Source organism: Lampetra fluviatilis, chromosome 30 (assembly GCF_964198595.1).
Source record: "Lampetra fluviatilis chromosome 30, kcLamFluv1.1, whole genome shotgun sequence".
Lineage (NCBI taxonomy): Eukaryota > Metazoa > Chordata > Hyperoartia > Petromyzontiformes > Petromyzontidae > Lampetra > Lampetra fluviatilis.
Genome location: NC_136304.1, coordinates 4,554,472 through 4,580,106, shown reverse-complemented (window position 1 = coordinate 4,580,106; position 25,635 = coordinate 4,554,472). Strand labels below are relative to the sequence as shown.

Below are 25,635 nucleotides of genomic sequence, written 5' to 3'. Positions count from 1 at the left end.
TCACGTAGAAGGGAAACAATATTATTTTATTATTTCCCTTCTACGTAACTTTAAGCAGCTGAAGAAATAATGTTATTTTAATATTTCCCTTCTACGTGACTTTACCGAAAGAACCAAGAAGATTCTTCCGCTTTTTCTCACAGGCCATCACTTCCTGTAGACCTAGGTTTTTTCTCTCATTTAAGTCCTCCCGTCACACCGTCAGTCGTCCTCTTGTGTGGACAGACCTCTGCTTACTGCTCCTTCCACATGGCAGAGCAAGGCCACTGATGGTAATATGTTCGACTCTCATTATTTATATTTGTCGGAATCAGGTCTGCATTTAATATATATTTTGTATCAATGTCTCCTGCTGGCCAAGCTTATTTTATATTGTCTCTTTTTCAAAAATCTATAACGCTGTGAGTTTTAAAATGTTTTTGACCAGCACTGCCAAAGCTTCAACTCAAAAGTAACTTGCAATATGGATGTGCCTAAATGGAACCAGTGCAGTGGCTTAAGCTCCCAAGGTTAACTTGTACCCCAAAAAAATCAATGCAGTTCATGACAGTGCTGACACAAGAGACTTGGACGTACCCGTCTATTTTTGTAAAACACTCACGCCCTGCACATTAATTTACTTCCAATGCTTCTAAACACACACTGCGCGTTTCACAACCTTAGCTCATTTTATCTCCAGCTGAGCCCATAACTTGTCCACACAAACAGATCGCACCGGGTGATCAACCAAAACTAATGAGAGAATTGCAAGTTTACGTCGCTGACGGATTTATGAATAATGCAAACTGGAGCGTGTAAAGTAACGATCATAGAACAGCCAGGGTCCGACCGTTTAATAAGTCGGGTATAAAGTGCAGATAATTATTAGTTGACCACATGTGCAGCTAAGCAATGCCTGTACCAGTTAATCCGTGCCGCTTTTCTTTAGAGTTTTACTGTATCCGCTCAACCTTTCTCAATCGTTTCGCTGCACAACTCATTTGTAATTCTCAACGTCTCAACACGCAAAAGGAAAACTGTTTTCGTTCAACTGCTGCTGCCAAGTCACGAGCCCCTAACCTCCCCATCACCCACCGTACCTTGCCACGGTTCTGGCACACTCCTCTGTCGAGCTTGAGAAGCGGCTGTGGGGTGATCCCTAACGATGGCTAATCCAAACAACGCTTAAAAGGAGAGTCAGGGCAAGTCGACGGTGATGACGCAGGCTGGCAGGGACTTTTGCAGGATCTCCACGGTGCTGTCTTTGTTTTTCACAGCAGGGAGGTCTCTCAGCAGCAGGGTCTGCAGGTTCCTGGTGCACGGAATACAGAGGGCACTGTTTTCTTCCCTTTCGCTGAACATTCAATACGTGCATAAATGCATGAGCTTCATACCTAACTATTTGAGAGCCCGATGAGACAAAGGTCTCTTTGCAAGGGAGTCCGAGAAAGAGAATAGTATGGTACGAAATATCTTCGTTCAGAAAAAGCAATGCTTGAATGCTCGGTCCTCAATACGCATGTTACTATTCAATGTGATCGTTCATACAACACAATCACATGAATGGTAACACCAACGCAACTGTACCATGATGCCCTACTCCAGGAGTGGAGTCATCCACCACCTTTTCAATTCAACCGTCACAAATCAGGGTCACAATTTCATTAAAATATATATATTTTTTTAAGTGTTATGATGAATAGTAGCACCTCTAATGGTGATAGGAACCACCAGAATCCATTACAACCCAAAGAATATAAATTAAAATACACATTTACACGCAAAAACATGAACAAATTAAATGTTAGGTTTGCAAGAAGGGTAAGGGATGGCTGGTACATGGAAACAAATGGCGGGCCCAGTACCAACAACAACGAGCACCACGGACAGCCAGAGGAGCACCAAACAAAGCCCAGGGCATCAACATGGGGGCCAGGGCCCATTTCACCAAAGAATCCCAGGGCATCCACCTATCAAAGCGACCAGCACAGCCTGAATTTTGATTTAAAGCTTTCGTGACTGCAGGGATTCATATTCTTGGTTCTTTCGGTAAAGTCACGTAGAAGGGAAATAATAAAATAATACAAATATAATCAGTAAAATTCTTACAACGTTTCGACTGCAACACGAGCAATTATCATCAGGTGTGAAATCCGCAGCAAGAAAATAAAAATAAATAATTTGCGAACGGCGCGGGAGTGCGAGCATCTCCCCCCTTCCCGTGTGAGCACGCTCACCGGAGCCCCTGCAGGGAGGTGACCCCGAGGTCTGAGACGTTCCCGCACGACACGACCCGCAGGTCGCGCAGGGAGGCCACCAGGCTGTCAGTGTGGCTCAGGCGCTCCAGCGTCGAGTCGCCGATGTAGACGCAGCGCTCCAGGTGGATTTGCTGCACGTGCTGCAGGCCGTCTGCACGAACAAACAGGGCACGTGACGCTGCAAGCTTTCACGGTGCTCACTGTGATTGGTAATGCAGTAAAACCTTGGATTGCGAGCATAATTCGTTCCGGAAACGTGCTTGTAATCCAAAGCACTCGTATATCAAAGCACTTGTATATCAGTTGTGATCACGTGACGCTTGGCAGACAAAGCGTGCTAGTCGTATTGCAAGACCTCGCTCGTTTATCAAATTAATATTTACTTTAAAAAATTGCTCGTCTTGCAAAACACTCGCAGACCAAGTTACTCGCAATCCAAGATTTTACTGTAGTTGAGTTTTGATTCGTCGATTTGGAACGTATTTGTATGGACCCGATACGTGGAGTGAATTGACTGTGTTTAGAATGTTTTATTTGCAATGTGTTAAGGATTTTTTTTTCCTCTTGAGAATAATGGATGGAATCACACGATACAGACAACTCGGTCACCAATGACTGCACAAAAAACATAATTCTGGCTAAATTCCAGCTCTGGGGCAGAAGTCTTGTGAAGTGTTGCCCCCTATTGTGTGAACTAGGGGTCACATGACGGGAATTCGGAGATAGTGCTGTGATATCTGCTTCTATGGGCCATTGTTTAATACAATTATTGCATTGCCCTGCGAGACGTCTCAATAGATATTCTGTCTCAACATGATGCTGATAGCAAAGGCAAAAATTGTGGTAAAAAAGACCAAATATATATTTCAAAACAATGATTAGCCATATTCAAAGCAGAGGCAGCACGCACCCAGGTAGTCGAAGCCAGTCTCCATGATGCAGGAGTCGGTGGCGTTGATGGCTTCGATGCGGTACCGGTCACGCGTTCCCGCCGGAAGCCCGTTGTAGTCCTGCTGCCAGCGCTCCGAGTCGCGGTAGCGCACGTGAGCGCCACACCGCAGGAGCCACTCGGAGGCGGCGCGGTCGGGACCCGCCTCCAGGATTCGCTCATGATCCACCCTGACCCGAGCGTAAAAGAAAACAAACAAGGAGACAAGTCATGCATACGGCATGGATTCTTGAACGATTTTCTCCACGTGTATGACAGTGAGATGACGTTAAGTGTATTGATATCATGGGGAAGCAAGTGACCGCATCGCCTTGGGCGAAAAGTTCTGAGCAACCCTTTTATCAATTAGGCCGGTCTTCGAGAGTAAGTCCCTATCAGCAAAACAACTTCACGCTGAACTGTCAGACATTTTGGATCATCCTTACGAGTTTTATTGACTTCCCACTACAGAGAATGACGGACGGACAGAGCCAATCAATGCGTTAACGCTTTCAACCCGAGTTGGACAGCATTAAAAAACGTCCTGTGATTTTCCATTCACTTTCAAGGAAATGTCAAAGTTAAAGTGTGTCTCTGATCAAACTGGGGTTGGGTGGCGTTCATCTCCAAAGGCGGCCCGAAGCAAGTGGTGGAAACTACACCTTTCTCTGGTGGGGGTCAGTCTATCCGTAGGAACACCGCTGTTGACTTCCCCCGCAGAACGTCAGAGGTGTCGGAATAAGTATATCGTCAACTCAGATTTCAATTTGCAAACAACCGACTAAGTGTAGCCTTACCACAGATGTATGATGGTGATGTAGGGATAGGAAGATTCTCGGAATAAAAAAAAAACTAAATATCTGGAGCTGCCTCTCTCTTCCCTACATACAAACAATTCTGTTTACCCAGGAAATCCTCACTGAAACTCAATGACTCTCCAGGAGGGTCCTGCATTGGGATAATTGACAATACTATTCATAAGTGTTTATTAAGTAGGAGGCAACTGAGGTACCTTGAGAAAACGCACACTTGCTCAGGAATAACACTCCAATCTCAGCGCAGGTAACCTCAAGAAGCCACGGCCGTACTTCTGCCTCCCAGGCACCTCAACCTTTTTGACAATGTTACGATCGCGACTTGGGTAAGTGTTAGCTTACAGTTATGGTCATGTCACGATTAGGTCCATGATCAGGGTAAATGCTAGGTCGTGGTTGTGCAGCGTTTTGCGTCACATTGAGAGACACAAAGAGGAGCACGTGAATCGGGAGGACAAATGCAAGGCGATGCCCATTGTGAAACGTGGGACTGAACAGGGCACATCATGGCTAGAAGGGATCATGGCCGATGTTCAACAACAAATGACTGAGTGGCAGCCAAAAAATGAAACGCGTCTGGGAGGATGTCCACTGTGAAGAAACTGAACAAAACACATTTTTACTTCAAACTTTCATGACTGCAGGAACACTGGCGGAGCCAGTCGGGGGGGGGGGGAGGAGTGGCACGTGCCCCCCAATGATCCGATCTAAATCTCTAATTACGATCGGATCATTGGGGTTTATTAGTAATAAATTGGTATTTTGCGACCCCCACTGCCACTGTGTAGCATATTAATATGTGCCAGGGACTCTATGAGATGATAGGACAATAGTCTAGAGTCCATAATTGGAAATAAGTAACGGCAAAGCAGTTATAAGTGACTCAGAATTGTGCGCAGTTGCGTATACAGTACACGACTTCCCTGAAGGCATCAACCTTCAGCGAGCGCGATGCCGATCACACAACGCGGTTCGAATTCGACCCTCGATCGATGGCTGCGCCATCGCCGCACACGCGTCGAATAAAAAACAAGGGACAAGTCCTTACTAACAACTCCTCTATAATTTTTTCATTGCTGGAGGGGTTGCCCCCTCTACCTGAAAATCCTGGCTCTGCCATTGTGCAGGAATTTATATTCTTTGGTTCTTTCGGTAAAGTCATGTTGATGGAAAATAATAAAAGAATAATAAATGCTAATTAAATTTTTTTTGTCAAAACCAAAAACTCTATTTTCATTACTTTTATTTTATTTTCCATCTACATGACTTTACCGAAAGAACCAAAGAATAGGAACGAAATAAGCTCGTGTGCAGGTGCCACTCGGATTACATCGCAGAATCATGAGGTGGGGGCAGCTTAAAGGAGGCCTTCGTTCAGCAGTGGATTGACCAGGGCTGGTGATGGGAGTCATCGACTCATAGTTGCTGGTTGGTGCCACTCTCACTTGTTGAACACCGCGTTCAGCCAGGCCCAGAGGTGACGGCGGGCAGGGGGGGAGGCCAGGGGGTGGCGCAGTCGAGCTCCAGCCGCATGCAGACCCCAGCCCAACCTCTGTGCAATCGCGTTCATAACAGCAGCCCTGTGGGAGGAAATATAGAATTCAACACAAGTTGCATAAAACTGTATACATCATTTCCATCGTCTATTTCCCCCAAGTAATTATAAAAATTGCACCATTCAAGACACCTATTAACTGTTATCAAAGACTGGCTGTTGGTGCACTTGGCCCATCATTCATCTGGGGCCGATAAAAACGAGCACCACTTTGTGGAGAAGTCAAAAATGGTAGCAGTCCTTTGGAGACTCATCCGTGCCAAAGGATTGCGGAATTCCCACCGCTGGTTCAGGGCTGTACAAAGATGAGTACCGCTTCAATGCTCATTTGAGCAGGATATCACCAACACATTTAATAGTGCTGTTCGTTACTGGCCGCTTGGGAGTTTTAGACTTTTAGCCTTGTGCTCCGCAACCGTGATCAAAATGAAATGTAAATGCGACTGCATTTGTATGATGCTGTACAGACACAAGGGGGAGGTTATTTTTAAACAATACAAACCCATGATTATTTTTAATATATGGCCATGGGTATACGTGGTGTGCGGCAGAGGGCAGTCCAGCAACATGAACCGTTGTACTGTACTTCCATGCTCCCAAATTCCATCCTCCCCGCCCGCCTTCACCAACCAGCGTGGCCAAGTATAGGGCGTCGCGGTGGCGAGATGTTAACTACCTCGCCTGGTACACAGGAGATGTTAACTACCTCGTCTGGTCTACACGAGATGTTAACTGCCTCGTCTGGTCTACAGGAGATGTTAACTACCTCGCCTGGTCTACGGGAGATGTTAACTACCTCGCCTGGTACACAGGAGATGTTAACTACCTCGTCTGGTCTACGGGAGATGTTAACTACCTCGCCTGGTCTACAGGAGATGTTAACTACCTCGCCTGGTATACAGGAGATGTTAACTACCTCGCCTGGTCTACAGGAGATGTTAACTACCTCGCCTGGTATACAGGAGATGTTAACTACCTCGCCTGGTCTACAGGAGATGTTAACTACCTCGCCTGGTCTACAGGAGATGTTAACTACCTCGTCTGGTCTACAGGAGATGTTAACTACCTCGCCTGGTATACAGGAGATGTTAACTACCTCGCCCGGTCTACAGGAGATGTTAACTACCTCGCCCGGTCTACAGGAGATGTTAACTACCTCGCCTGGTCTACAGGATATGTTAACTACCTCGCCTGATCTACAGGAGATGTTAACTACCTCGCCTGGTCTACGGGAGATGTTAACTACCTCGCCTGGTCTACAGGAGATGTTAACTACCTCGCCTGGTATACAGGAGATGTTAACTACCTCGCCTGGTCTACAGGAGATGTTAACTACCTCGTCTGGTCTACAGGAGATGTTAACTACCTCGCCTGGTATACAGGAGATGTTAACTACCTCGCCTGGTCTACAGGAGATGTTAACTACCTCGCCTGGCCTACAGGAGATGTTAACTACCTCGCCTGGTCTACAGGAGATGTTAACTACCTCGCCTGGTATACAGGAGATGTTAACTACCTCGCCTGGTCTACAGGAGATGTTAACTACCTCGCCTGGTATACAGGAGATGTTAACTACCTCGCCTGGTCTACAGGAGATGTTAACTACCTCTCCTGGTCTACAGGAGATGTTAACTACCTCGCCTGGTCTACAGGAGATGTTAACTACCTCGCCTGGTCTACAGGAGATAAGTCATTTGTGGCCAGGTCGCTTAAGGATAATAAAATAGAGCTCCGTTGTTCAGTGGGCCTTACCATGGGAAACAAAACAATAAAATACGCACGAGTTTAGTTTGGTTTGGTTTAAACCCACACGACCCGCACACAGGCGGGTGCGATGCCCTCACGCAGCCAGTAGGCTTGACGAAACGTCCCGTGGTGTTACCCCCACTCAAAACGTGCGGTGGCGAGCGTCTCTGTCGCTACGGTGGAAATTCCACGTTCCCATGGTGGAAGCCAGTCCATCCACAGCACACAACCAAGGCTTGTGTCGCGTCTCACTGTTGGATGCGTTGACGCAAGCCACTGACTGCCAAACACACTGGACGATATTAACGCGAACGACTCGTAGCGTCGACGGAAGAAAGGCCTGTCGCCCGAAACGTCGCCTACAGGGCCACACGAATGGTTTTTGAGTTTGTGTTCACTCACCTCTCGGTTTTAGAGTTTACAAAAGCGAAGTTAAAATGTACGCACCCAAAAAGAAAGATACATCACCATATTATCAAATAAAGCTCATAGTCGAACACATTTGTCAAATTATTAACAACAGCGCGATCATTCAACCAAAACAACTACCGAGAAAACGCAGCTCCCAGTCCCTCAATGTTGTCGATACTGGCGTATTCGTTACCACAGAGTTGACTTTCGCGTTTATGAGATGCCCTCAGAACCGCCACGATGCGACCGGCGCCGCCGCCGCAATGTCATTGATGCCCCCAAGGCGCTTCTTACTTCGAATTAGAACGCAGCGTAGGAGGCGTGACCTAATTTAGTGACGTCACGATTATTTTCCCCAGTTCGAATAAGCAACGGACGCCGCTGATTGGTCGACGGGCGCGCGACGGGCGGAGAGTGTCGGCCAATCGCGTGCGGGAGGGAGCGCCCCGCGCGGCGCATGCGGTCTATGGAATGTGAGCGCGCGTGGTTTGCGCGTTGGCAGAGAGACCGACCACGAACTCACTCCCGTCAGCTCTCACCTGTGAGTTGGTCCACTCACCCGTCAGCTCTCAGCCGTCAGCTCTCATCCGTGAGCTCTCACCCGTGAGTTCGTCCACTCCCCCGTCAGTTCGCCCACTCACCCATCAGTTCACCCACTCACCCGCCAGTTCACCCACTCACCCGTCAGTTCACCCACTCACCCGTCAGTTCATCCACTCACCCGCCAGTTCATCCACTCAGCCGTCAGTTCACCCACTCACCCGTCAGTTCACCCACTCACCCGCCAGTTCACCCACTCACCCGTCAGTTCACCCGCCAGTTCATCCACTCACCCGCCAGTTCACCTACTCACCCGTCAGTTCACCCACTCACCCGCCAGTTCACCCACTCACCCGTCAGTTGACCCACTCACCCGTCAGTCCATCCACTCACCCGCCAATTCACCCACCAGTTCACCCACTCACCCGTCAGTTCACCCACTCACCATCAGTTCATCCACTCACCCGTCAGTTCACCCACTCACCCGTCAGTTCACCCACTCACCCATCAGTTCACCCACTCACCCGTCAGTTCACCCACTCACCCATCAGTTCACCTACTCACCCATCAGTTCATCCACTCACCCGCCAGTTCACCCACTCACCCGTCAGTTCACCCACTCACCCATCAGTTCATCCACTCAGCCGTGAGTTCATCCACTCACCCGTCAGTTCACCCACTCACCCATCAGTTCATCCACTCAGCCGTGAGTTCATCCACTCACCCGTCAGTTCACCCACTCACTCGCCAGTTCACCCACTCACCCGCCAGTTCACCCACTCACCCGTCAGTTCACCCACTCACCTGCCAGTTCACCCACTCACCCGCCAGTTCACCCACTCACCCGTCAGTTCACCCACTCACCCATCAGTTCGTCCACTCACCCGTCAGTTCACTCACTCACCCGCCAGTTCACCCGTGAGTTCGTCCACTCAGCCGTGAGTTCACCCGCTTGCCCGCAGTATATCATCTCAACATTCGTGAGCTCACCCACTCACCTGCGTGTTCACCCACTCGCCTGCAAGCTCGCTCGCTCGCACGTGAGATGATCTCTCCTCTCACCGCGTCTACTCACCTCTCCTTGTCTCTCTGCTCACAATCGCGAGGTCATCCGCTCACCTCAAAGCTCACCGACTCACCTGTGATGGCACCTGCTAAAGAGATTATTAGACTCGCCCATCCGTTCATTTGCTCACCTCTCAACTCACCGGTCTTCTCACCTGTGCGCTCATCAATAGCCTCACCTCGCCACTTACCTAGCCACTCACCTGTTCACCCATTCGCTCGAGAATTCGTACAGACGCTCTTTCACCTGGGGGGGGTCTGCACTCACGACCATTCCGTGAAAGAGTTGGTGTCTCACCTCTCCACTCACCTGTGACTGAGCTCATCAATCTTCTCACCCTATGCACTCACCCAGGTGCCCTCACCTCTCCGTCCACGTGCTCACCACCTCACCTGTTCACCAGGCCAAATTCTCATCACCTGTCCACGCATTTCCCACACGAGTTAGCGAAGCAGTCTTCTCTCCCATCCACGTAGCTGGTGACCTCTGACAAATTGCCCGATGAAGCTGGATGTAATTACCAGCGAAACGTCGTACTCAAATTTAAATGATGTTGATTCACTCTTCAACACACCGGTGGGCTAAAGTAGTAAACTATTTGTCCTTTGTAAACGTGACACTTTTTTACTGTTTGGCCGTGTCGGGAGGTGGAAGGTTACGACACATTTATAAATAACGCGATCTAACCCAAAAACCTTTATTATGACCTCTACCTGTCTGCCTCTACCTGTCCATTCCTCACCCCGCGTGTGATGCCCCCACGCCAGGATCCGAAGCCCTGCCGCGTTGCCCCTCGCCTCGTGCCCGTGGATGATGGCGTCGGCGCTGCGACTCCTGCGGCTGTCCGGGCCCGCACGGGTGCCCCGGGGGTGGCCGACGGTGGAATCCAGGGCCCGGCACAGGTGCGGCGAATCACTCTCCCCGCGGCGTTGTCGATTATGAGAGCCGTTTGACCACACTTGACCACGTTGGCGAGGGGCGCAGTGGAAGAGCGGGACTGGTTCAGATATGAATCGCCAATGATGTTCGTGAGCCGTCGCCTGGAATTTGAACGTGGCCGGACTCGTAGTGGAGCGGTGGCGCAGCGGTTAGCGCACTGCACCACATTACAACCAGATGTCCTGAATTTGGATTCTCCAGGTCACAGGCTGACATCGGTGACGAGTCAAAGCTCAACCGGTCCTGTGTCACCAAACCTTCTCATCCTACCAGCCTGCAGTGAGCTGAAAACGACAAACACGACGTGATGTAGGCCTTCATCCAGCGGCGGATAGACGAGGAGCTGTTAACGATATCTCTCTGCTTAAAAATCTAATATATTTAGGACATTCGGTTCAGTGGTGAAACATTGCTGAAAGTATGAGAGTCGTTTCTTTTTCTGCTGAATTGCAATTGCTCCCTGTGAGAGAAAGTGTGTCTCGGGTAAAGAGTACAGTGCAGTACTCCTTTATATTCAACTTAATGGCATGAATATAAATTTGACCGGAGTAGAACTTTCGACAGTGCTTGGTTGTGCTGTGGATGGATTTGGTTTCTGCGATTAGAATGTGGTTTCCACCATTGCCTCGAGGACGCCAACAAAGATAATTATTGCTCCAAGCGATGTCTAGGTCCAGTCCCGCTGAGCTTCCCATATCTGATGACATTAGATGTAATCCAGATGATTTGGTCAAAGGTTGTTGGCGTTATAAATTTACAAGGTCAAAATTCAGCCCTGCAATTGCTTGCTCACGCCTCAAAGCATCGAGCGAGCTCCTAGGTGGTATTTGGTCTACTCTTCCACCCTGGCCAGCCGTCTTGGAAGACAGCAAGTCTTAACTGGACGCCCCAGTTAAGACTTGCTTAATTAAGATTAAGACGATGGAATCCTGACACTTTATCCCCACCAAACGCGATCTGCTGATGGACTTACAGTGGCGTGCCTATTTATACTGCTGCGTGATGTAAAAAACTGTACAGTAATTGTACATTTCTAATAGACGCAGTTCCCATAGCTCATCTGCGTTTCAAACTCTATTGGAACATTTATTATTATATTATTTTTGTGCGGTTTGCTTGAATGCGCCAAGCCAGCGTGTGTTCTCGCCTGGGCAAGACCGCCCTGGCAAACAGGTCGAGACAGAACCCACAGTTGGGGCGTCCAGTTAAGACTTGCTGTGCCAGTCAGTCAGACTTTCATGCGAACCTTGGTTTAGACCGGTCTCATGAACACATGCGAAGCAGCCTTAAGCCGGCTCCACCACGTCATTAACAACACTGCCTTGATGGAAGAATTTTTTTTTTGCAATTGGTAACTTTTCGGGAAATGGCCCTTCTTCATTAGACCTCCTTTGCCAGTACCAAAATATAATAATAAGGTTTTCCCCTTTTTTTTTGGTGTGGACCAATCAGTTTCAAGGACAATGCATATATTATCATAGTGTGTTTTTGTTTGCATTTTGACTGCAAGTATTGTGGTTAATGCAGACATGAATCCTTGTAAAAAAGGTTTCAGTTTTGTTGCCAGAAAAAAGGAGAAAAACCCTATTATTATAATGGCCCTTCTTGATAGCACATTAACAAGCGATTGGTTGCTTGCGGTTGCGTGCAACTTGTTTGCTGAAGTCAAGGGACCTCTTGGTTTAGATGTACAGAACAAGCATAAACCACTGCGTTCACACACATGTTCAACGCTTTTGTAAGTCCACTGCTGGATGAGGGCTTTTTCCACCCCGTGCAGGTTGTGTGGGTTAATTGACCATTCCGGTTGGTGAATAGCAGAGAGCGTAGATGTGGGGGCATAAAAGTACGGCGCAAAAATTGAATTTTGCCGCACTGCTGTCGACGTAGCTTTGCAGCCTATAACACCTGTTATGCATTGTGATCGCCCATCCAAGCATTATCCAGGCTCAACCCTGCCTAGCCACCGAGTTCTGATGAGATTTGGTGCATTCTGGGTGATTTGGTCATAAGCTCCACTGGGTTCATGTATAAACATATGTATGCTGTGTTATTTTCAGCTGTTGTGCTGTCCTATATATATATTTTAAGTTATTTAATATGTAATGGGTGGGGGGGCGGGGCTGTTGTGCAATGGTTTGCACACTGCATTATGAACCCAGCGTCCTAAGTTGAATTCCAAGCCATGGATAACATAAGTGCTTTTTGATAATATCTCAACCGGTCCGGGCCTTCCCTCCCCTAGATCAACTCCACCTTAAATATGTACCTGGCGAGGGTGTAACCATCAGCAATGAGTAGACATAAACAGCCGGGCGTGGTGCTGACCACACCACTGCCTCGTGTGCCGTGCCAGACGTAATAGCTGCTCGCTCAACAGCACTTTCCCCGACAGCAATGCTGGCACCATTTCTGGCAGAAGGTCCTGCACTCGACGGAGCCCTAGAGAGCCCCGTTGTAAGTCGGCCGACTCTTCCACGGTGGCCAGACGTCTTTAGCCAGAGGTTGGGTGTACCCACGCTTCGCCTTGCTGCTGGCGACCTGCCGATCGACTCGCCCGCACGACCCACTTCTGCCTTTCTCTTCGCGTGGGGGCGGCAGCGGTGGCGCGGATGCATCGTGCGCGACGGCCACGCCGGCGTCGTACGACGTGGCGGTTGTCGGCGGTGGCATCGTGGGGCTGGCGTCAGCGCGGGAGCTGCTCCTGCGCCACCCGAGCCTCTCCTTCATCATCCTGGAGAAGGAGAGAGCTGTCGGTGAGCCACAGGGCCATCCGGCCGCTACCGAGTGTGTGCGCTGCGATACCAGCCCGAGATTGCCGCTCACGGCCAACACTGGTGACGATTATCTCAACCGGTCCCGGGCCACCCACAAGTTGGCTTGGCCTGAAACGAGTACCAACATCGCTGGCGGCGGCGGTGGCGGTGCCGTGTGTAAACATCGCCACTCAGTCGACAAAGGTGGCCCGGCGTGGTGCCGGCCATCCACCTTGTGTGCCGTGCCGATCTTCATAGCTGCTCGCAAACAGCACTTGCCTCGAAAGTCTGCTACGGTTATACGGGGGATCTTTGTCTTTTGTGTGTGTGTGATAGCATACATTGGAAGTGGTAGCATAGTGGTTAATGCGCAGTGATACAAACCTGCCGACCCCGAGTTCAATTCCACTCGAGATCAATAACAGTGCTGGATATCTCACCAAGTCTTGGGTGCAGTGTTGTAAATATCAGTACTGGGGAGACAAAGGTGGTCGGGCATGGTGCTGGCCACATCCGAATCAGAATATTCATATTGGAGGAATCCGATGAGCTAGAAAGCTCTTTCTCACATGTCCAGTATGGACCTGTACGAACGTTACAACAGCAAACAATACACAAACGCGATAGGAATGCAAAGGTAAATAAATGACTTAAAAATATACAAATAAAATCAACTTAATTTTTATCTTACCACGTGAAGCCCACTGAGGTATGAACTTATATCTGAACAAAGTGGCTTATCACGTGGAAATTTATAGCAGCAAAAAAAATCGAAATCATCTCAATGCCTCCTTAAAAGTACCATGCCGGCCTCAATGGGTGCCCACTAACAGCACTCGCTCCCACGGTCAGAGGGAGAGATCCTTGTCCGCTCTTGTACGTGTCTGTGCGTGCAGCCAGCCACCAGAGCGGCCACAACAGCGGAGTGATCCACAGCGGCATTTACTACAAGCCGGGCTCGCTGAAGGCGAAGCTGTGCGTGCAGGGCGCGGACCTTGCCTACGAGTACTGTGACAAGAAGGGCATCCCCTACAAGCGCTGCGGAAAGGTCAGGAGGAGGCTGCGGATCCGGAGGTTGGGGGGGGGGGGGTCACCGATCTGATCCCCAGATCACGTGACGCGTGGTAGCGCGTGGCAACGCGCCGCAACGCGTCGATCTCTTCCGATGGAAAGTCGGTTGACAAATGGATTGACAAATGGGCTGTACGTGTGTATCTATACAATAAAGATACACAGATTCTCCCGTACAGCCTCAACAGACTGTTGGGGTAAGTGTTGCTAGCGAGCACCGATGAAAGCTAGCGTGGCACGCGAGGGGGTGGGTGGCCAGCACTACGCCCGGCCACCTTTGTCTCCCTCGTGAAATGATGACACATCGTAGCAGTTACTCATTTGAGGCTGAGTCGACCTAAAGGAGGCTCAGGACTGGTTCAGATAATCGTAACTGGCGTTGTCTGTGAGCGGGAATCATACTCGGGTCGCCGGGTTCGTTGGGCAGCGCGCTAACCACTGCTCCACTACTCCCCACTTATATATACACACACAGTGTTACCTTGTTATAACGAACCACTTCCGGATCCGGAAGAGAGTTTACTCTTATCAGGGTGTTTTAATGACGATGTTAACAAGGCCTTTATAGAAACACATGAGCACAATGATTCATCGCTCCGTACGTGCGGATACCGTATGCGTTTGCACAGGTCTCCTGGTCAAATGCAAAATGAAATCATTACGCACAGGTGTTCGGATGTTACACCATTCACTTGTGGAGCACAGTGTATGATGTAAAGAATTGAACGATGATAGGGTATGTGGCAGTGCGTACGATCGTTATACGCCGGCTCACGGACGTAACGCGGTCGCTGTACGGAGCTTTAAAAATCCACACAAGATGACGCGTTCCCGCAGCTACGCTCGTTACAAAGGTGGAATCGTTACGAGCACAGCTTGGTAAGTTTGTTGTTGATGTAGAGCAACAACCATTATTCTATATTGAGGCGGTGGAGCCGGATAATTGCGTCGGGAATAGCGGAGTGCACGGTTGTGATGATGCCCACCTTCGCATTTTTGAATCGGGCATCACCGCGGCAATAGCGAGTTATTACTGTACGTGCAGTGAGACAACACGGCAGTTAAACGACTAATAGTGGGCGGCTTGGGTTTCGGCCTAGCGCTTGGCAGTGCAAGTCGTTAATCCAGTCGGTGCAAGGGGAGGGTCGTTCGCCTTGGGACTTGCGTCTGCAGCAGCGGCGTCAGCTGGGATGTGCCCGCGCATGCTGGGCTGCAGAGAAACACAGAGAGTAACTTTCATTCCGTTTTCTTAGGTTTTTTCGGTAAAGTCACGTAGGTAAAACATCAAAATTAATGAAAATAAAATAAGTCACGTAGGTAAAACATCAAAATTAATGAAAATAAAATAAATTATTTTCATTAATTTTGATGTTTTACCTACGTGACTTTACCGAAAAAACCTAAGAATATGATACCTTGCAGTCACGAAAGCTTCAAATCTAGAATTTCATTCCGTTGTGATTTAATGACCGAGGTAGATGTAATTAAATAGTACAGCTCCACTGACGTTGCACGAAGAGAGTATCGGCGTACGCATTTGCAGTGGAGTCAGTCGAGGCGAGACGCTTGGGAAGTAATTCGCAGCGACTTTAAAAGTTGTTCCTAAAGTTGACCTGGAGAAATGAACGGAGAAAATATTAATCGTGTCACCATTTTGTTGATGACGTAGCAATTATAATAGCTATGAAGAAGGGCCATTGCCCGAAACGTCGCCTGTTATAAATCTTCTTGACTTAAAGCGTTCGTGACTGCAGGAATTCATACTCTTTGGGTCTTTCGGTAAAGTCACGGAGGTATAAAAAGAATAAAAAATCACGACGTTTCGATCGCAACACAAGCAATCGTCCTCAGGTGAAAAAATATAGCAAAGAGAGCTGCTGAAGCAGGGTGTTACATAGACCTCAGATGGATGCAGCCCAAGGGTAAGTGGGCGGGGTTAGAGAAGGAAGATGGGCGGGGTTAGAGAAGGAGTGGCAGAAGTGTAAAGATTCGGCCCTGCGATGTCTTGCTCACACCGCTGCTGCCAGAGGGTGCCTCCACTAGAGGGAGCTCTAGAGAGCCCTGCTGGAAGGCATTCGGGCCTCGTTTCCATGCCTACCGTATGTCTTGGAAGAGGCGAGAGTACCCGACCCCTTACCCCGTTACACGCTACCTGCTGACCGACTAAACCAGGGGTCGGCATCAGCTGGGGGATGTGCCCGCGCGTGCCAGGCTGCAGAGAAACACGCGGAGTGCCTTTCATTCGGTTGCGATTTAATACCGGAACTCCGGAGCCGCACGCGGCACTTGTAAGCGCTGCTTCGTGATGTTATTCACATGCATTGCGGCTCTCCGAAAGTCGATCTGTGTATTTATTTATCCCTTGCCGATTTCGTGCAATTTTTTTTATCCTATTATTGCCGACCCCTCGACTAAAAACGATATGCGTTCGATCGCGGCGGCACGCTGGTTTCTTCTCAGCTGATCGTCGCGGTCGATCGGGAGGAGCTGCCCCGCCTGGACGACCTCTACGCGCGGGGGCTGCAGAACAACGTGCGCGACCTGCGCTTGGTCGGCGAGCAGGAGATCCGGGAGAGGGAGCCCCACTGCAAGGTAGGGGGGAGCCCGCCCGCTGGGTCACACTCCCTGGGTCAGTTTCAAATGCATATCCGTCGCTGCGTTCCCGCGACCGCTGGGCTACGAGGCCTTCGCTGGCCCGTGCCGCGTGGCTCCGGGCTCTTGCAGCAAGGCCCCGATTCAAATAATTTCATCGGCACGTTTTGTACTCGCGCCATACCTTGCCATAGCGCTAAGGCTATCGTAGAGGCGCTACGTTTCACAGGCACGGCCTGCGGTAGTTTGTCAGTATCGGGGGGCGATGTTGCTGTGTGCGTGCACCCACTGATGTAATTTGCGGGTAGTTATTTCAAATTTGGAAAATTCGGGTGTCACCACGCACGGCCCGACCCCCTTTCGATCAACATCACGGGATCTTTAACGTTCACCGTGAATCAGACCGCGGGGCGGTATTTGTGGGGAATACGACCGCGGTATTAACCTCTGGACTCGAACCCCCAAACCCGCTGGAACGAGCAGCAAACGCGCCACCGCTGCGCGACGTCCAAGCCTCTTTCCTTGTCCCGGGGCGAAACCCGGGCCGACCTGCGAAGTTACCCACACGGGGTTCAGCGTCGAGGTTCGATTCCGAGGCTCGGGGTCATTCGCCCGTGACCGCGCGGTTTTTATCGGCTCAGGGAATCAAAGCCCTGGACTCTCCCTACACGGGGATCGTCGACTGGGCCGAGGTCGCCCGCAGCTACGGCCGCGACTTCGTGGAGATGGGCGGGGAGATCCGCACGGGCTTCTGCGTGTCCGGGTTTCGCGAGACGGCCGAGGGAGCCGCGGGCGGCGCGGAGGGTATGAGAGTTGTTTGTTGTGCTTTCATCATCGTCGTCGTCGGCAACAGCATCGACATCAGCCCTGACCGATCCACCGCTGGATGAAGGCCTCCCCAAGCCCGTCGCCATCTGTCGCGGTGATGCGGTGTGACTATGCGGCGAGCGCCCGCGAATGAGCCGATGCCATCGGATCGGTAGTGGCAGTTGGCCGCTATATTCGAGACTTCTCTCATTCAACTGCTGGAAGAATGCCTTCCCTACACCGTGCAGGTCGTGGGGGTTGTTTTACCATGCATGACCACAATGGTCAACTACATGACCACACTGATCATCTATGTCACACGTTATTTGGTTGCATGTATGTAATTGTATATCACCACTTGTGTCAGAGGTGTAAAGCTTCAAATGCCCCCGCCCCTCGTAGTAATTTAATGAATTGTCTCCATTGAGGGTCAAGGTTCATTTCCAGAAGCATTTTTTTTTTGACATTGCACTAAATGTAGCGGCCGCTCGTGGCTGCAAGGGTCGCATTCACCCATTCGTATAAACCTATGCGAATAGTAAATCAGCGATTCTTACGCACGCAATTCGATGCACGTATCGTGAACTCTTCAGAACCGATTTTAATCGGTGCATTTGTTGCGTTGTATTTTGACGGACAGTTCCGTTGATGCGAAACGTTATTTTTTGTTTGTTTTTTGCAGGAATGAAATACCCAATCACGGTGACTGGAAAAAAGGTCAGAGTTCATTCTAAAATTGATACCATCGACTTCACGTGTAGCTTTTCGCAACACAATATTGGGATTCATAATAGATTTTTGGCTTAGGCCACTTACGTAACGATCAGACCAAATTTGTGACGTTAGGAAACCTCCACCACACGATGCAGGCAAGGTTGAAATGAGGTGTGTAAACATCGCCACTGGGGAGACAAAGACGGCCGGGCGTGGTGCTGTCCACCCACCCCCTCGTGTGCCGTGCCGGCCTTCATAAGTGCTCGCGAACAGAACATGCCCCGTATGTATGTTGAACTTCTTTCGCACCGTACGTAGCCAACGGTCCGTTAAGGCTACACAGGGGGTCTTTGTGCGTGCGTGCGCGTGTGCAACAGGGGGAGGAAGTGCGCTGCCGGTTCGTGCTGACGTGCGGCGGCCTCCACTCCGACCGTCTGTCGCGCCTCTCCGGCTGCAGCTCGGAGCCTCGCATCGTGCCGTTCCGCGGGGACTACCTGGTGCTGAAACCCGACAAGACCTACCTCGTCAAGGGCAACATCTACCCCGTGAGCAGCCACGCACCCCTGCTACCACGGGCAGCTGCCACTGGGGGTGCCCTTTCTATTTCTTTGGATGAGATGCATTGTAAGCCGGTCATCGCGTGCCAAGCACTACGATGCAGCACAACTTGGATTTATTAAATGTCTAAATTGACATTGCTCAACTCTGCTTTTCATTACCAATATTTTATTTTCGTATGGATTCGAAGCCATTGCACTTTGCGGGCACCTGGCGGTTTGGCAATCATGGAAAGATGAACTGTGGAGTTGATAAACTCTGCTCGTGCAACCACTTACAAATTCGCTGCACAAATAGGAGCAATCATGCACGTGTAGAGAGTTTGAGGAAAAGGGATTCGAATGGGCGTAGAATTCCGCAGGCCAGAGAGGGAATTGAGATGACGTTACAAAAATGAATGAAGATTCTTAATCGCGGGAGAGCGCAAGAGAAGTATACGAAACCATGTAACTAACAACAGTCTTTCTGGCTTAACCGAGCCAGGAGAAACCCTCTGATGCTACAAGTGGTTTTCCGTCGGATATTTCCCATGCCGAGCCAAAACCAAACCGCGCTACGCTGGCCTCACGAATCTGGCTCGGGGCCAAGTCGGGCTAGGAGCATGGCTAATGACGCATTCATTCTGTTGCACATTCACAATCACAATTAGAACACACAACGCGAAATGACCCCCCCAAAGTTTTGAGGGTTGCGTTCTTACTCTCTGGAGCATCTCGTGACCAGGAGAGGGCACCATTATCCTGCGTTGTGGCCGTGCAGGTCCCCGACCCCAGGTTCCCCTTCCTGGGCGTGCACTTCACCCCGAGGATGGACGGCAGCATCTGGCTGGGCCCCAACGCCGTGCTGGCCTTCAAGCGCGAGGGCTACCGCCTCCTCGACTTCAGCGCCCGCGACTTCCTCGACGCCATCTTCTTTAGGTGCCGCCCCCCCCCCGCACACGTCCGTGGGCACGGCTTCGTCCCAGCAGGGTCCGTCCGAGTGGACGACCCGGAAAAATGTTTGTCGCGCCCGGCGCGTCACGTTTCGTGTGCGCCTCCCGATGGATGTGGCTGCTCTTGCGGGCCTGTCACAAGGACTGCTCCAGTCTTACCAGCAACCCAAAATATATTGCCTTCATTCTAGATTCGAAGCTTTCGTGACTGCAAGGATTCATATTCTTGGGTTTTTTCGGTAAAGTCACGTAGGTAAAAAATTTAAACTAAAATTTATAAAAGTAAAATAAAAATAAAATAAAAATCACGACGTTTCGGAGGCAACACAAGCTTCCGTATTCAGGTGGAACCGTCACAGCACGATAGCTGTATCAAGTAAGAGAAATTCCAAGAAAACAGTCCTTGTATATATACTGGTTGAGGGTGGGAGGAGCCAAGGTAGGCCCTGAATATTATATTAAATAATATTCAGGGCCCTGAATATTATATTAAATAATATTAAGGGCCTACCTTGGCTCCTCCCACCCTCAACCAGTATATTGCCTTCACCAACCCGCGCTAACTGACGCGGTAAAGTATGGTCAGATAATCCCCACGTCCCGCACCGCTTTGGTGAGGCCTCATCCGGCGGCGGATTTACAATAGCGTTGCACATGTATCTGTGCTTTGACTGAAACAGTAATGTCTATAACGTAGTGACATGAATGTCTGGAAAGCAGTGGAATAAGAGTGTGGGTGGAGCGGTGGCGGAGTGGTTAGCACGCTGCGCTATGAGTGTGGCGACCTGTATGAGATTCGTGGTGAAGCGTGGTCAAACAACCCACGTGAATTGACAAAGGGTCATTAAGAATCAACGACTGCCAAAAATGCACCATAGATTGGGTCGATTTTCTTGATTCGCCAGGAATGAAAGTGCAGCGCCGACACTGAAACACTTAAATTGTCTGTGAGGTTGGCAGTTATGGAGAAGCCACGGGCGCTGGCCGCGTCCGACGTGTGTTACAGGGGACTGCAGAAGCTGGTGCTGCGTAACATCTCGATGGGGATGAGCGAGATGTATCGGAGCATCTTCATCGGATCGCAGGTGAAGCTGCTGCAGAGATACATCCCCGAGATAACGCTCGCCGACGTGACACGGTGAGTGTCTCCGACTCGCACAAGTGCGTACACATCAGAGGTCGCAAACGGGTTTTGATTCTTTACCCGTACCCGTACTCGTACTCGGCCGCACCAGGGTCGCAAACGGGTACCCGTACCCGGCCAGGTACGGGTAGCCGGGTCTCGGGTAGGGTACGGGTATCGGGTACCCGATTGCGACCTCTGGTACACATGGACACCTGTGAAAAAGAGTTTTGAAGCTCATCGGATTCCTCCAGTATGAATACATATTCTGATTCTGACATGCGTGCGTACGTACGCTGAAAAACATATTTATTCCGTAAACTTGTCATACAATTTTATCCTGATCGTGCCCTCGGTGTCACATCACCGATGACACGATCCTCTGATTAGCACGGTTGGCTACGTACGGTGCGAAATAAGTTCAACATACCTACACACATTTGACCAAGTATCCATCCGGATGCCTCGCAGAGCATTGCGAGCCCTCGCGTTCGCGAACGGCTCAAGAAAGCGGATTTCAAAGAGCTGCTCCTGAGATCCATTTCAGCCACCTGTGGTACAGCAGAGGGCAGCACATGCGGGCTGCATGACCCAGCCAACGCAGCCTCGCTAACCGCAGCATCACCACTCCACCCCAAAATTCATCTCGGTTTTCGACCAAATGCAGGGAAGGCGTCACGGCTGACTTCACTGACCCACTACTTTGACCCACTCGGTTGGAACATTGACCCGAGTGAGTGGATTGACACTTATTCACAAGACAAGTGTTTTTGTTGTTAGCCATTAAGAATTGCCGATGCATTAACTTTTTGTGTATTTTCCTGCATCCACAATTCGCTTTCAGAATTTGTAAATTTTTCCTTTGCCATTACAGCTGTTGAATATCAAGGTTCTATAAAATATGTGCCAGTGTCGTGACCTAGTTTTTGCGGCATTGAACCTCAATTACCCAGCCGTATTCGACACGATTGCCCCATCTGCCTTTTCCATATTCCCCGGATTGTGAGACACTTCAACCAGCGCTCAGCAGCAACGGGTTAAGTACGGTCGACTAACCGCCCGCGACTCACACGGCGTGGAGAGGCCCTCATCCAGCTGTGGATTGACAAAATGGCATTTGTGTGATGACGAATATGTAACTCAGCTGACCTGCCCCAACTGTAAATCCGTGAAAAAGAGCTTCGGAGCTCATCAGATTCCTCCAAGACAAATAAAGATTCTGATTATTCAAATGAGACGACTCAGATTGTGATGATGATGACATTGGTGGTAATGATAACGATGAATGACTACGACGACGATGATGATGATAATTAAAACGACGAATATGATGCTGATAATAAATGAAGACAGTGACGAGATGGCGGGAGTGACGGTGATGACGGTGATGACGGTGATGATGGTGATTAAGTTTAAGGTGACGGCACGATGGCAACCGTCGCTTCTACCCCGCAGGGGCCCGTCGGGGGTGCGCGCCCAGGCGCTGGACCGCGACGGCAACCTGGTGGACGACTTCGTGTTCGACGGGGGTCAGGGGTCGCTGGGCAGCCGCGTGATGCACGTTCGCAACGCCCCCTCCCCCGCCGCCACCTCCTCGCTGTCCATCGCCCGCATGATCGCCGACGAGGTCAAGCAGCGCTTCCAGCTTTGACGTCGTCACCGCCGCCGCCGCCGCCAGTGATGGTGGTGCCGACGATCGCCGCTCGCCTAGTTTGTCATCGGAAGTCTCAAGACGCCTCCGCCATCGCGATGGGATTAAGTAGGCGCGGGCTAATCCAAGGGAGCGCAGAGGAAACAGCGTTATGTGCCTGCTTAAGCCTATTGTGGCTGTGGGGGTGGAAATTTCCAGACTATTAATCTCCTTTGCCGTAGTTGAAATAGTCTCGCTTGGTAATGCTGGTGTTCAATCAAATCTGTAAACGATGAGAACAGAAAAAAAAACCCATCGGAACAGAAAAATGGCTGTGTGATCCTGGCGTGCCCCGTATTTGTTTAACGTGTGTCATCGTTACTTGAATGTCCTGTCACCTCCCTCACACATCCATATTTGTCATCTGCTCCATTATCTCCGAGTAGGCTGGGAGTAGCCGGCCCTCTGGCGGCAAGGAAGGAGGGCAGCGTCGAGTCCACACCTGGAGCGATAAATTGCGCGCAACCTGCTTACAGGCAATTGAATTTCTGGTATGTGGACGTCTCGGCAAGCAGTTGCGAGCAGTTGCACAACCGGTTGCTCATAGAAAGGATGGACTCTCAGGCATTGATCGACTCAGTGATTTGTTGCGAGATATTTCATGTGACACATTTGGTTATTACTGTCCAGCTTAATTTTGTTGTTGCGCAATGACTTGCTCAGATGTGGACAAAGCAGTTGGAGGCTAATTTCGTTTTGCGATTTCGAGAGGAAATCGATCAGACATATGTGGGACCGTGGCTTTAGGCCCACGTGTAACCTCAACGCCACCAGTGCTCTACCAGTGCTTCTGAATGTTGCTGTTTGGTTTTTATTCCATAGTCTTCCACTCTGGGTTTTGTTCTAAGTGTTTGAATCACGGGTGTAGTCCTGGTGGACTTTTACCTATCTCAGGAAGTTGACAGGTGCTTTAAGTGCTCTCTTAGCTGGGCGATGGTGTCTATGCAACCCTGCAATCCAGCGCTGTGCAGGCGAGGGTTGTTGGATCGCAAAAATGGTTCTGAAACTCCCTTCACATGGGCACAGCGGAGGAGCCATATCCTGGCTCGTCAGAAGGCGATACAGTAAATATGGAATCGACCTGTTCCATCTGTACGGGATATAGTGTTGGCCCGTTTGCTCCTTCACATGTATACATGTATGTTGAACTTCTTACGCACCGTAGGTACGTAGCCAGTCGCGCTACTCGGTGGTGCGGGGGAAAGACAACAAACTAAACACAAAAAGCAGCTCTAAAGAAATACATTTTCAATCCAGATAATGTAAAAGTGCATAGCTCCAGTGGCTTCCTAATATTGCAAGGAAGAGCGTTCCGGACGGCCGCAGAAGCGCATCTGAAAGCGCGTGATCCGGTGACCGTCTTTGTTCGGTGGTTAGCCAAAAACCGCCGTGCGGATGACCAGAGTCTGTGTGATGGTTTATGCTCCTTGACCAGATTGGCAAGGCGTCGTGGTTCATTGCTGGCATGCACTTTTGTGTGTAATGATATATCGAGGACCGCTAGAGCTTGGGGGAAAATTTGCACCGGCTCACTGCATCGGCTGCATTTCTCGCTTGTCTGTGGTTCCGAGTTGTCCTCGGGCTTTGATAGCGAGCCAGTGCATTGCAAGTTAAAATTATTGTGATGTTGTTTGCACAAACCTGGGCTGCTACTGAGCGAATGTTTAAAATGTGCAGGGCCTTTGGTTCAGCTCAAATGCACAGAAAAGTTATAGAGCTAAGAATTTAAGGGCTGCAGATTTTACAAATGTTGAATGTAAATGAATTTGTATGCAATGAGCAGGTTACCTGCCGATGTGTAATGTAAATTCGGGTGATTTTTCTTTCAAGAAAATGCCATTTTAAATGCCGTATTTGTTTACCTGTCGCTAGGCTTAATAGTTAATGTACACTCATTCCAGACAAAGCGGAATGTGTGGGTTGTTAACTTAATTTGTCATACAGTATTACTGCCGATTGTAAGACGTCTGTCTGGCGTGAAATTGTAGGCCATACATTCTCACGAGATGCTCTCAAAACTCTCTTCAGCGGAGGTCCTTCCACCTCGGTGAGGTGAGCAAGCAATTGCAGGGCTGCTACTTTTATCTGTTACCAGCAATATCCCTTACCAGCAATATCCCTAAAACTTTAAAAGCCTCTCGTTTTGACCTGGGAACAGGCAAGTTTCACTCCACATAGATTAAATGAAATGATCAGTACAGATCAACAGGACGTAGCAACGCCCCGCAACTGACAATGTTGTGTGGTCGTGTGACCCCTCCCCCCATGATCTGGCTGATTGAGGTGGCTCCTGCAAATTGAGTGAACGCACACGCGGCAGAAAAACATCCAGGCTGAAGCAGAGGTCGCAACCGGGTACCCGATACCCGTACCCTACCCGTACCCGGCCGGGTACGGATAGCCGTTTGCGACCCTGGTGCGGCCGGGTACGGGTAGGCCGTGAGTCACTGGTGAGTAACCGTTTGTCACTCATTTCGGGTAGGGTACGGGTAGGGAACGGGTACCCGTACCCGGCTGGGTACGGGTACCCATTTGCGACCCTGGTGCGGCCGGGTACGGGTAAGGAATCTAAACCCGTTTGCGACCTCTGGGCTGCAGTGTTGCAGCGTCAGTCATCAGGTGGCGCTAAGGCCCCATGCATTTGGAGCCGCTCGACCGTGCAGTCACCAATATAGTCGGCCAGATCCTCCCGTCGTTATACTCATAAACTGAAAATATTTCGTCGATAAAAATGCACTAAAATTAAGAATATATACACATATAACAGGTGACGTATTTCCTATCAAGAAAGGCCATTGCCCAAAATGTCGCTTGTTACATCGCCTTTACATGCAGGTTTTTAAGGAATGTTAATGGTTTTTTTGTGTGCTTATGCACTGCTGCCAACACACTCTCACATTTTTATTTTCTTCATAATCAGTTGAGGTCCCTCTGACCTCATCTATTTAAATCATCTCTGAACAGAGACGTGGGAACTTGGGATTTTGCTATGCATGGGTGTTACCAAATGAACATTTGCACACACATACAAAATACACTAAGACAAAGAGAGATGTTGATTCTTGGATCTGCCGATGACTTTGCATGTACGTTCAATTTTGTCTGCGCTTGATTTTTGATGTAGCTTTCCCCGGGACATTAAAAGTCCTGGATTTT

General features: G+C 49.8%; 2 protein-coding genes and 1 long non-coding RNA gene across 5 annotated transcripts; 1 reads left to right on the top strand and 2 right to left on the bottom strand.

Annotated features, from left to right (window-relative positions):
* Positions 1 to 128: 128 nt before the first annotated feature.
* Positions 129 to 9,660, bottom strand: DMAC2L (distal membrane arm assembly component 2 like). Its single transcript, XM_078870369.1, has 5 exons — positions 9,649 to 9,660; positions 5,426 to 5,560; positions 3,148 to 3,356; positions 2,217 to 2,388; positions 129 to 1,291 (listed from the first exon to the last, which is right to left on the bottom strand). Exons 2-5 carry the CDS (start codon positions 5,548 to 5,550, stop codon positions 1,177 to 1,179), a joined length of 621 nt encoding a protein of 206 aa, XP_078726495.1. The 5' UTR covers positions 5,551 to 5,560; positions 9,649 to 9,660; the 3' UTR covers positions 129 to 1,176.
* L2HGDH (L-2-hydroxyglutarate dehydrogenase) lies at positions 7,859 to 25,635 on the top strand. Of its 3 annotated transcripts, none has more exons than XM_078870368.1 (11): positions 7,859 to 8,233; positions 10,066 to 10,200; positions 12,839 to 12,993; positions 13,890 to 14,041; positions 16,525 to 16,656; positions 17,298 to 17,460; positions 18,146 to 18,180; positions 18,555 to 18,722; positions 19,495 to 19,652; positions 20,673 to 20,804; positions 22,245 to 25,635. In XM_078870368.1, exons 2-11 carry the CDS (start codon positions 10,109 to 10,111, stop codon positions 22,438 to 22,440), a joined length of 1,383 nt encoding a protein of 460 aa, XP_078726494.1. In that variant the 5' UTR covers positions 7,859 to 8,233; positions 10,066 to 10,108; the 3' UTR covers positions 22,441 to 25,635. The 3 variants fall into 3 exon arrangements, with proteins under 3 accessions (XP_078726494.1, XP_078726493.1, XP_078726492.1); XM_078870367.1 differs by having other exon boundaries at positions 7,859 to 8,281; XM_078870366.1 differs by having other exon boundaries at positions 7,859 to 8,295.
* LOC144943149 (uncharacterized) lies at positions 11,671 to 19,533 on the bottom strand. The gene is made up of 3 exons (XR_013639462.1): positions 19,436 to 19,533; positions 15,051 to 15,274; positions 11,671 to 12,971 (listed from the first exon to the last, which is right to left on the bottom strand). It is a non-coding gene; the product is annotated as an uncharacterized LOC144943149 (long non-coding RNA).

Excerpts from the sequence above, each read along its gene's own strand:
- L2HGDH (XM_078870366.1), top strand. The coding sequence starts at position 8,150 with ATGCGGTCTATGGAATGTGAGCGCGCGTGGTTTGCGCGTTGGCAGAGA. Across the intron at positions 18,723-19,494 it reads TCAAGGGCAACATCTACCCC|GTCCCCGACCCCAGGTTCCC; the intron begins GTGAGCAGCCAC and ends GTGGCCGTGCAG. Across the intron at positions 19,653-20,672 it reads CTCGACGCCATCTTCTTTAG|GGGACTGCAGAAGCTGGTGC; the intron begins GTGCCGCCCCCC and ends CGTGTGTTACAG.
- DMAC2L (XM_078870369.1), bottom strand. The coding sequence starts at position 5,550 with ATGAACGCGATTGCACAGAGGTTGGGCTGGGGTCTGCATGCGGCTGGA. Across the intron at positions 2,389-3,147 it reads GACTGGCTTCGACTACCTGG|ACGGCCTGCAGCACGTGCAG; the intron begins GTGCGTGCTGCC and ends TTGTTCGTGCAG. Across the intron at positions 1,292-2,216 it reads ACCTCCCTGCAGGGGCTCCG|GAACCTGCAGACCCTGCTGC; the intron begins GTGAGCGTGCTC and ends TCCGTGCACCAG.